Consider the following 12,249-nt stretch of genomic DNA (forward strand, 5'->3'; position numbering starts at 1 on the left):
GTGACTTCTGATTTTAATACATAAAAACAACTCTCAATTTAATTTAATGAAATATAATTTAGACTTTTTAAAGTGATGGTTTTCAGGAGTTTGGTGACTCTTAAATGATCTCTCCCTGACCTATTTTCCATGTCACTTGTTTTTGATATTGCTGCTTTATATTTAGACAGCTAAGTGAGGAAGTAGAGTGCCAGATCTGAAGTCAGCAAGTCTCATCTTGACCAGTCCAAATCTGGCCCCAGACACTTTTTAGCTGTGTAACCCTGAGCAAGTCATTAACCCTGTTTCCTCTTCTGTAAAATAAGCCAGAAAAGGAAATAGCAGACCACTCAAGGATCAAGATGAGTTCTTCAAGAATAAGCAATGACAGGCCAAGCTCAATTCTTTTTCCTCAGAGTATTATCATGCCATTGCAAGATCCATTTAGATCAGTGAAATTTCACAGGTCCTTTTTAACAGCAAGTAGCTTACTTATTCCAAGTTTGGTAGGTGTCATTGCTGTTAAGGTGATGTTGTCATTGACTTGTTTCAGTTGTACCTGATTTTCTAAGACCCTATTTGTGGCAATGATGCTGGAATGGTTTGCCATTTCCTTCTCCAGCTTCTTTTACATGTGAGGAAACTGAAGCAAAGAGGAGTAAATAATTTGCCCAGTGTGTGAGGTCACATAAGATGAATGCTCTATCCACTCTGCCACGTAGCTGCTGAGATATGGGGAGAGAAGAAAAATCCTTTCTGGAAATCTAAGCAAAAGTCTGTCCGAGTTCCAACTAAAAGACAGACTTGGTCTTTTAGAGCCCCCTGCATGAATGACTTTTCCTAATTCTGTTCCCAGTCACTTTTGACATAGCATCAATCTCATAAGAATCAATAATGGAATAATGTGTCATCTTAAAGTGCGAGTTCTTCTGCAATGAACCACACAGTACATTTCCATCATTATGGCAGCTGAGTGCCCAGTTTCAGAAAAGCATCCAAGGGTGGCAAGTAAATATAATCAGGTTCACAAAATCAATTTAGCATATAGAGAATGGAAGAGGTACTTCTTGATAGCAGTTTAATGTGAAAAACTTTTTTATTATTTAAAAAAAGAAGTTTCTTTCACAACTACAAAGGGAAAAAATATTTTAAGCAAATTTTTTATTAATATATTTTTATATTGCCTAAATTTACTCCATATCATTCCAATTCTCCCTCGCAGACCATAATCAAAGAGAAGTATTCTTAACCAAAAAAAACAAGGGATATAGATAATCATAGTAGATGGATAAAAGCGAAAATTTCAGTTACAGAAATATAAAAACCTTTCATACAGAATTAATACATCTAGAAGAAAAATGTTATGAAAAATTCCTTGCAACAAACATCTCTGATAAAAGTTTGATAACATAATTGCTCAAAGAACAGTTTCTTTTTTAAAGGAATGAAATCTATCAGTAATATATGAAAGAATGTTCCAAACCAGAAGTGTCAAATTTCTAGCCATTACTTTTTGTCTTCAAAATTCCCAAATGCTAACCTGAATCATAAAAAAAAAAAAATGTAATTGGGAAATGTTTAAAATAAAATAAATAAAATACAACACAACATAGATAATGTTAACTTGTGATTTTTTTAAGGCAATACACTGCCAGCAGGGATCTGTTAAAGGGCAGGTTAATTCTCCAAGAGCCTCCATAGCAGTAAATCATAACACCTGAAGGAGTTTCAAGGTAGCCTTTGCTGACACAGGTGTTGCAGATTGGGAATGAGATAAATTGGAGGCAGAGAGAAAAGGAGAGAAGTCGGACAACACAACGGTCTCTCAGTCTCCTTGTATCATCCTCTCAACGAGAGGAGATCCATTCTGGGTTGGATCTCCAAGCAGCCATTGTTATTCCAACAGGGATCCATTTCTATTTAAATTTGTTGCCACTGCTATGAACCATCCATAAAAGAAAAGCAAATTAAAATAATTCTGAAACAAATTAAAACAATCAGACACAATTCTCACAACAGCAAATGGTAAAGATGATAAAAAACAGAAATAATCAATACTGGAGAAAGTATGAGACAACAACAGGCACACTCATTAATTGTAGAAAATTATTTAGAATTATGGGATAAATTTTTTGATCCATCAATTCCTACCCTTTGGTCCAAGGAATTCAAAGACAAAAAGAAAGATCCCATTAATACCAAATTATTCATCCTCAAACTATTTGTGGGAGAAAAAAAAGTAAAACAAAAAGCAACTTTCTGTTGATTGGATAATAAGGAAATAAACGTAATATAGGAATGCAATGATATAGGTCCTTGCATTGTAAGAAATAGACAAATTTATAGGAACATGAAAGACTTGTATCAACTGATGCAATTAAAATGGTGAAATTAGGAGAACCAAACTATCCTGAGATTACAGTAATTTAAATAATAAGGTTAAAAGACAGCTGAACTCAGATTAAATGCAAGGCCCAACTTTAGTTTGTTAATAGAGAACAAATAATAAAATCTATCTCATACCTTAGTATGGGGATGAGATAAGTTTTGCTTTCTTATAAAGGAAGGTCTAGTGGGGATGGGAAAAAGAAAAGTCATCCATTTTAAAAATATTTCACAAAGATAGAAAAGTAAAAAACAACAATGACAATGACAATATGGAGGTTTTAGAATACTGCAAACTCAATATGGATAAGTAGCTAAAACAATAAATACCATCTTAGGCTGTATTTATGCTGGCATTGTTTATAGAACTGCTAAGATGTTTGTCTTAGTTTTGTGTTCTGGAATTTATGTATAAACTTCATTCATGTATATTCTGGAATAGAAGACATTTTTGGTTTTGGAGTAAGGAAAATCTGAATTAGAATCTAGCCTTGGACACCAGCTGTGTGATCCTGAACAAGTCATATAACCTCCCTCAGCTGCAATTTTCCTTCCGAGTAAGATAAAGAAAATGATTATCACCTTTTCATAGGACTTTTGTGATGATAAAATGAGACCATATTTGTAAAGCACTTTGCAAATCCTAAAAGAGCTATACAAATGTTTGCTATTATTATTCTAATAAAAATTATTTTAAACCATTATTATTCTGTTTTAATGAGATTACATCAAGAGTACTATTTTGGAGTCCAGTAATGAACCATCCAGAGAAGGGCAATTAGGATGAGTACCATGTCATAAGGAAAGTGGTGGGAGTCGGGGGGGGGGGGGTTAGGCAAGTATTTGAGGGACAGGATTTAGACTTGTTGAAGCTTGGCTCCAAAAGGTGTAACTAAGGAGAATGGGGAGAAGTGGGGGGGGGGAAGGGAACAAATTTTGGCTTGATATAAAGAAAGATTTCTTAATGATTAGAGCTGCCCCAGGAGCAACAAGCTGCCCCATCTTCAAATTGTCTGGTGCAGGTTGGACTAGATCATTTTTGAGTCTCTTCTAATTTGAGATTCTGTGTTTACAAACTTCCCAACTTATCTGCACATGAAAAAGCTGCAATGTTTTCATCTGATTCCACAGCAAACATTTTAACCCTATAAATGAAGCGTTTTGGCTGTTTGTCCTATGGCCTGTTCTCCAAGTTAGTCTCATGAAAGCTCTTCTATTAACAGCTCCTGCCTTGTCCTACTTACTGGGCTCCATCTTATCACCCTGATCGCCCACCTGCTGCCTGACTCAGCTGTACTCTTCCTGCCGTAAGAACTCTCCTGTCCTTGCTCACCTCAGCTTCCTCAGCTTCAAGCTCAGGGAATTCTCTAAGATTCCTTTCTGGACTGGACATACTGATACTGATATAGATTCCCCTAGGCTTTGGCTCTCCCCTCCCAACTCTCCTCTCTGGGCTGAATGCTACATGGCATTCCATGTCAATTTTCTGTTCTAGGATAGCTTTCCCTCCTTCTTCCCAACCTGTTCTTGTTGCCTGAAAAAAATTAATTATGCTCCATATGCACAAAAACATTGTGACTATCAGGTAGAAAGAAAATAGTTAAGTTATAATAACTAACATTTATATATAGTGTTTCAAGATTTACAAAGTACTTTACAACTCTTATCTCATTTGATAAGTTCATCCAGCCTAACAATTATCCCAATTCTCCCTTGTGGCTTGGCTTCCTAGATCTTTTACCACCTGTTTCCAACACACTCCAGGCACTTGGAAAACAACAGGAATTTTTCTTAAACAAAGAACCTTTAGTATCTGGAGAAAATTTAAACAGCATTTTTTTGGGGGGAGGAAAGGGATGGTTGGTATTAAAGAGAATCTAGTAACAAAGCAATTTCTTTTTTTGAGGAATTCCCAAATTTGGAATATTCCCTGAATTAGACTATTCTTATTAAGAATACAAATTATTTTTATAGCTAGAGTTAAAAGAACTTCTTTGTTATCCTTAATTCTAGCCCCAGATAGATTAAAAAATATTTTAAAATAGGCAGATACAAAATAACTCAACTCAATAAATGGGGCAGCAGCCTCGAAACTAAAACTAAAGTAACAAATGAATTATGTTAAATGGATCTGTGGGCGAAATTTATCTCTGGATTTTTTTCCCCCTAATCTCTATCTGCATTTAGGACATTCCCTTCAGTTAGTTCTTAACACTGTTTTGCTCCTGCATAAAAGGATAATAAAAGTTTTTAAAAATTGTCTGAAAAATACATATAATTAATAAACCAGATAAAATACACGGCTGTCAATCTAGAAAATGGAAAACAAAATGTCCATATAAGGGAGGTACTTAATGCTCTTAAAAGATTTTAAATTTTAAAAAGTTTAGGACCAACTTGTTAAGGCAAGAAATCAAATGGTAATTAAATTAGGATTTCATGTTTTTCTGAAATAGAAATACCAGGCAAATAGGATTGCACTAACTTAGAAAAACAAACAAAATAAGGATTCATTCTAATTATTATCAAAACACCCCTTCTCAGAAAGGACACTTTAAAATACATTAAAAATAGCAACATCATTTCCCCAGTGATTCAGAGCCATTCAAAAAGAGGTGGCTTGTGTAAGTACTGGAAAGACTACTACTGTCTAGGGATACATCTAAATTTCAATTAACAGGAGGGCAAATATGGGAATAGATTTGTAAGTAAACAAACTCAATAACAAGAAGAGACTGAATCACAAACACAACTGTAACTGGAAGTCAAAAAATAGTTATACAAAATACAGAAATTGTAGATTCCTGTTTTTCTCCTCTTAAAATGACTTCTCAGGAATATAGCACATAATCCTTATTTTATTGTTGTCATTTTTTCAGTTGTGTCCAACTCTTCGTTACTCTCTTTGAGATTTAAAGATACAAAAATGGTTTGCCATTTTATTCTCCAGTTCATTTTACAGATGAGGAAACTGAGACAAACAGGCTTAAGTGACTTGCCCAGGGTCACACAGCTAGTAAGTGTCTAAAGCCAGATTTAGAGTCACAAAGATGAGTCTTTCTGACTCCAGGCCAAACACTCCATCCACTGTGTGACCTAGATGCCCACATGTGAAATTCATTAGAACCACCTAAGATAGATTGAACATTTCAGAGCAAGGTTTGAATGCTCCCTGCTGCACTCATCTGGAGCATCAAAGCCAAAAAAAAATAAGGAAGTTTGGAAAACTTCAATATTAAAAAAATAGCTTACTTTTCTATGTATAATTACAGCCTAAGCCCTCAATGCAGTGACTGGGAACACAATAAAGAGAAGGAAAGGACCTAGTGTGCATGATGAGATCATGGGAGGTGGAGTAGGAGGGGCTGGATAAGTCCTTACAACAATTCTCCTAGAGGCCTGAAATTTAAATTTATGTGGATACTTAGCAACTATTTGGGTGTCAAAATAAAAACATACCTTAGAGGTGAATTTCATCCACAACTTGAAAAAAATTATATTAACCTATTTTATATTTAAGTAGCTGAATAATCAACATGATTAGTTGGCATTCTTTAGCTAAAATAAGCAGAATTTTCTAGGTGGAGCCCAAGGGCATCAGGTTTTTAAGTGTCTCTTTGGCTCTGTTGGAAGTCATGTACAAGTGTTTCTATTGAGACAGTGTTTTCAATTATTTCATATCCTACCTGCAGATCTATGATAGTGCATCATATTGATAATAAAGAGAAAGTGCTAGGAAAAGGTTCTAGAAAGCAGAATTTACCATTTACTCACTGCCATGAGAAGTAATTTTATTTCAGTAGTAAAGAACTGGGGTTGCCACATATCCAGCTAACCTATCCCCTTAATGTGTTCATTCTACTTATCTAGCATGTGGCAGATGACTCTTATGTCATCTATCAGGTATTTCCTTGGGTCGATATTTTGGCAGAATTCTTTGTATTTGCAGTACATTAGTCAGTAATGTTTACTCAATGTCTACTGCTAACAATTCTTTGGGGATGTTACAACACTTTACTTTTTCAAGTGGTTTTGAATGAAAGACACAGAAAATTCCTAGTGTGTTTTTCCAGGAAAATTTTCTCTTCTTCCCTTTCCTATTCTTTTAGACTAAAATGGTACATCTGTCAAAACAACTAGGTATCATGATAAGAGGTAGAACACATAATGAGAGGTAGAATGCACAAGTCTATAAGTAACTATTAGAATGATATGTCATCAAATTCTTTCCTCCACCCATGTGCCAAACAACTTCCCCCAAAGAATAACAATTTCAGTTTTATGAGAAAAATATAAGAGAAGTAACAAGGGAAAACATTAATTCAAAAACATAAAGCTAAGCTATCTAAAGTGAGCAATATGCTGATACAATGTAGTTACAAATGTGGTCTGTTTTCAAACAAAAGTCTAATAGAATATACAAAAATCTAAGTTGTATATAAAACAGCTTAGTTAAAGATCATATTACAAAAGATTTCTTTGTTTATAAAATCATTTGCCATAAGATTTCTATAAATATTCAGTTCCCTTTGCATATTTAAACTTTTTAATAGTATGTAAGAAACATATTTTGTGCTCTCTTAGAATAAAAATTCTTCAAAGTAGGGACCATTTAATGTAAATGTTTTATGTAAAAACTAGAATAAAGTAGATAATTTAATATTAAACAATGAAAATTATAACTACTAACTACTGTTGTCTAAGAGAGTGAGTGGCCTTCACTACCAGTCAGCCCTAAAGGATATATTAGTCACGGTTGGTCTGCTTTGACAAGGCAGTGTTTAGGAATAGTCTTGCAATAAAAACCTTCACTTCCATATCACATGTCCTGGAGTCAATGTGGTTCAAATCACAAATGACTGTATAAAATTCAATTTAGTAAAAGAATATTAATATAAAAAGAAGATAATGTTAAGGATGTAGGAAAAAATAGTTCTGAACACCAAACCTTATGATAGGTTTAGGATAACACTTCTCAGGAAAAGAAATGAATTTTTGCCATCAAAGGGTGGAAGCATTGTTTTTCTTGCAACTTGATGTTCATTTTTTAGTTTCTTTTAGAAACAGTGACCCATGCTTCTTCCTTTGATGATGTTACCAACTCATACTTTGTTTCAATAACTTGTCCTTCCACAGGATGTAAGTACAGTTTTCTCACCAGCACACTCAGAAGTACTGTAGCCACCATATATGCAAACCTAGTCAGAAAGAAGGGCAAATAATTGTATAAAAATAAAATAATTATATAAAGAAAAGATAAAAAGATGACCAATTTTTTGTTTCATCTATAATGAAGCAAAGAAGCAGGTACCTCTCCCTTCCTAAATCATCTTACCTCAACTCAGGACACTCTTGTGTACCTGAGAATCCAAGCAAGGAAAGATTTTTCATAGCAGATTCATCATCAAACCGGTCTGGATCAAACCTTGAAAAGAGAAAAAACAGAACTGAGGACAAATCACTATATATTTTGTTAGGTATCATGACTATTTCTCATATTTAAAAAAATTATCATCTTTCATTTTTATCACTTTCATTTCCAGATGTACCTTTCCCCCAATCATCTCCCCAGAAAACAACTCACTGTAACAGACAGAAAGAAAGAAAGAAAGAGAGAGAGAGAGAGAGAGAGAGAGAGAGAGAGAGAGAGAGAGAGAGAGAGAGAGAGGGAGGGAGGGAGGGAGGGAGGGAGGGAGGGAGGGAGGGAGGGAGGGAGGGAGGGAGGGAGGAAGGAAGGAAGGAAGGAAGGAAGGAAGGAAGGAAAGAAGGAAGGAAGGAAGGGAGGGAGGGAGGGAGGGAGGGAGGAAGGAAGGAAGGAAGGAAGAAAAAGAAAGAAAGAAAGGAAGAAAGAAAGAAAGAAGGAAGGAAGGAAGAATGAATTCAGAAAAACTAAGCAATACCTCAACCAAGACTAAGACAATACCTCAACTAAGACAAAGGCACTAAGAGCCTTTGCTATGTTTTATATCCATAGTCTTGAACTTTTCTTTAAAAAAAGGAAGGAGATAGATATTTTTCAATTCTGCTTCTAGAACAAGCTCGGTCATCATAATGATATCACATTGTTTCCCTTTTTAGTTCTTTCTATTTACATTGTTGTAGTGATTTGTGTGCATGTTTTCCTGATTATGTTTACTTTGCATTCACTCACATGCTTTCTATACTTCTCAGAATTCTCCATATTCACTGTTTCTTATAGCATAGCAGTATTCCATTATATTCATATGCTGCAGTTTGTTTAGCCATTCACTAAGGATGAGCATTTATTTTGTTTCCAGTTCTTTCCTACAACAAAATGAGCTTATCACTGATCATGCTTTGCCAAACACAAGTCTAGATTACTTCTCCTATCAGCCTCTTTCATTCCTGGTCATGTTCTGCTGAACACAACTAGAGGAAATAAGGAAGCCATGCTAACTGGACACACTATGAATTTATGTTATCTAATCTCAAATAAACTGTTACAGTAGAAGGGCAAATGTTCTATTGTTCCCTAATTGCTTTGCTAGCCCACTTTCCAAAATCCCTTCTTTCCTCTTCTAAATCTTCTGTAATCTGGCTTTCTCCTCTCTCCAAAGTTACTAATAACTTAATTATTAAATCTAATGGCTTTTTCCCAATCCCTACTCTTCCTGACCTTTCTGTAGCACTCAACACTATTCAGCATCTTCTTCTCCAGGAGACACTCTCTTCTCTTTTGGCGAGTTTAGTTTTGGTAAGATCATTTTCCCCTGATTCTTCTATCTGTCCAACTGTTCTTTCTCAGACTTCCTCACTGGGTCTTCATCCATCTCATGTCCACTAAAGGTGGTACACCACAATGTTCTGTCCCAGGCTTACTTCTCTTTTATTCCTACACTTTCTCTCGAGGTGATCTTATCAACATGGGTTATCATCTATAGGCAGGTTATTCTCAGATCCAGGTATCCAGACCATCTCAACTCCTGAGATACAATCATGTAACTGCAACTAACTATTGGACATCTTGAACTGGAAGTCTCCTAAACAACTCAAATTCAAATATTCTAAACAGAAATCATTATCTTTTCCCTCAAATCTTTCTTCTAGCTAAACTTCTCTATTATTGTCAGTAATTCATAATTTGCCATCGGTGACTTCACTCTTTTGATCATCTAAATCAGTGGTCCTCAAACTTTTTAAATAGGGGGCTAGTTCACTGTCCCTCAGACTGTGGGAGGCTGGACTATAGTGAAAACAAAACCTCACATTCTGTCCCCTCATCCCATTTGCCATTACCTGGCGGGCCACATAAACAAATGTCCTCAGCGGCCACATCTGGCCCGCTAGCTGTAGTTTGAGAACCCCTGGTGTAAATTATCTGATGCACTGCCAAATCTTGTCATTTTTACTTTCACAATGTATCCTCCCCATCTTAGTCTAGGCCCTCATCAACTCTCACCTGTTTTATTGCAAGAGACTTTGCTTCTCTGTTTCCAGAACTTAACAAAGTACTTATAACAAAGTAAGTGCTTTAAAAATATTTGTTGACTGATTGACTAATGAAATCCATGGTCTTATCTCCTCTACCTATATACACAATGCACTGGCCAAGCAAAATGAACTAGAAATCCTAATGCAAGAAAGCAAATAAAACCTCATCATCATTGAGATTTTAAAAATAAATAAATAAATACATGACTAGAATATTTGTACAGCTATTCTTGATTCAAAACGAAGGAGGTGGTTTGTAGTAAAACTATGTTAAAATACTGATGTGAAGATATTCATGAATCAGAAGGGAGAGAACACTGAGGTGAAGCTCAATGGAGACAAGAACATACAATAGTCATTGGGGTATACTACAGAACCATTTAGATAGAAGCACAGTGAATGATGGAATCCAAAAATATCTTGACAATATATTAGAGATTAGAACTAAATCTAAGAAGATGTGAATTGGTAAAAGGAAGTGTAAATCTTACTCCTGGGTTCAAAGAATCAACTTTACAAGTGAGAAGCATTGTTATTCAATGGATATTCTGAAAAAGACCTGAAAATTCAGAAAACAGTGAAAGACTTTTGAGTTCAAAGCCCAGAAGAAAGCAACAAAGGTAGTGAAGAGCTTTCAGATGATATTGCACACTTATTAGTTGAAAAAATGGGAATGTTTGCCTGGAGAAGAGGAGTTAGATGAGAGACAGGACAGTTGTCTTCAAGAGCTGCCAGTTAAAAGAAGGGAAGACTTGTTTTGCATGATAACAGAGGGCAGAACTAAGAGCAAGGCTGGAAGCTGAAGAGAGGCAAATGTATTCTTGATATGAAAGAAGAAAGTACTAAGAACTGAAAGTTATTCAGAAAATTTCCCTGGAGAATAATGGATTCCACCTAACTAGGAGTTTTTAAACAGTGATTGAATGCCTTCTTACTGCTATTATTGTAGAAGAAATTTTTGTTCAAGAATGAGGGAGACCATGTTCTTCAAATACTAAGATTCTATGATATTTGCATTCTGTGATCTACATGATCACATGTTGAGAAATACAATGCATGCAGTTTTTTAATGAACAGACATTTAAAAACTATATTTACACAAGACAACAAATGAATAGGAAGATTCCAAGAAATTAAAAATTTTAATATTGGTTACATGAAAACAAATAAAAAGCGAGGTATTTAATTTTGCATAGCATTGGTTTCTTTAATTGGTTATCTCCTCTTTGCCTATCTATGCTTTTAAAGTTATATTTATATATTATTTTCATTCTGGATGTACCATAAAATACACTGGAAAACTAGAAATGAAAGTAATTTAGGAGAAGATACAGATTTTTAATAAAAATTCTCCAGCCTACCTTCAAAGAACTTTAAGCTTTCTATTTATTTGGAAAACAAATTTTTTTGAGTCCCATTTAAAGGTTTTTTGTTTTTAGTTCTTTGCCTACAAGAAGAATGTTAAGAAGTTCCAAGTTTATTTAAAAAAATAAAGCCACTGGATTGTACTGCTTTTTTTATAAGCTGATATATTAATTACAGTACAAAATAATTTTATATTACGCACAACAGATTAAACTAAAGATTAAATTAACTTTAATCAGTTTTTCTTTTGAAATAACCTTGAAAAAGAACACAGATGTTTGCCTGAGGGTATCTGAGTATTTTCAGATTGTATTATAATGAAGCTTTCTCAAGTTCATAATTGGAAGGAACATAAATTTTCATTATTATTTAAAAATAAACATACAGGAATAAAAGACCCACGAAGATTGAATTGTTTTTTTTTTTTCTGGAAAGGGGAGCTTTTTCTACATTCAATTTTGTCTGCAAACAATCAAATTTTATGACCAACAGGACGAATACAGAGGCTTGGAGAGACTTAGATCAACCGATGCTGAGTGAAAGGAGCAGAACTAGGAGATCATTATACACTTCAACAGCAATACTGTATGAGGATGTATTCTGATGGAAGTGGATATCTTCAACATAGAGAAGAGCTAATCCAATTCCAATTGATCAATGATGAACAGAATCAGCTACACCCAGAAAAAGAACACTGGGAAATGAGTGTAAACTGTTGGCATTTTTTGTTTTTCCCCCCAGATTATTTTTACCTTCCGAATCCAATTCTTCCTTTGCAACAACAACAACAAAATTCGGTTCTGCACATATATATTGTACCTAGGATACACTATAACATATTTAATATGTATGGGAATGCCTGCCATCTAGGGGAGGGGGTGGAGGGAAGGAGGGGAAAAATTTGGAACAGAAGGGAGTACAAGGGATAATGTTGTAAAAAAAGCAAAATTACCTATGCATATGTACTGTCAAAAAAATGTTATAATTATAAAATTAATTTAAAAAATCAAATTTTAGCTTCACTTTAAAGACTGACATTTCAGTTCATTCATCCTGAAGTTATATTAA

The 12,249-nt window shown here is 34.7% G+C and overlaps 1 protein-coding gene across 2 annotated transcripts in view; it reads right to left on the minus strand.

Annotated features, from left to right (window-relative positions):
• Positions 1 to 1,125: 1,125 nt before the first annotated feature.
• The window catches only part of CYP20A1 (cytochrome P450 family 20 subfamily A member 1), a 54,007-nt gene continuing 42,883 nt past the window's right edge, over positions 1,126 to 12,249 (minus strand). For both annotated transcript variants that reach the window (XM_074299000.1, XM_074299001.1), the window contains 2 exons: positions 7,700 to 7,789; positions 1,126 to 7,562 (listed from right to left, as the gene is read on the minus strand). In XM_074299000.1, coding sequence (XP_074155101.1) covers positions 7,412 to 7,562; positions 7,700 to 7,789 — 241 coding nt within the window. In that variant the 3' untranslated portion in view covers positions 1,126 to 7,411. The remainder of the gene's footprint in view (positions 7,563 to 7,699; positions 7,790 to 12,249) is intronic.

The sequence above is a fragment of the Sminthopsis crassicaudata genome, chromosome 3 (assembly GCF_048593235.1).
Source record: "Sminthopsis crassicaudata isolate SCR6 chromosome 3, ASM4859323v1, whole genome shotgun sequence".
NCBI classification, from domain to species: domain Eukaryota; kingdom Metazoa; phylum Chordata; class Mammalia; order Dasyuromorphia; family Dasyuridae; genus Sminthopsis; species Sminthopsis crassicaudata.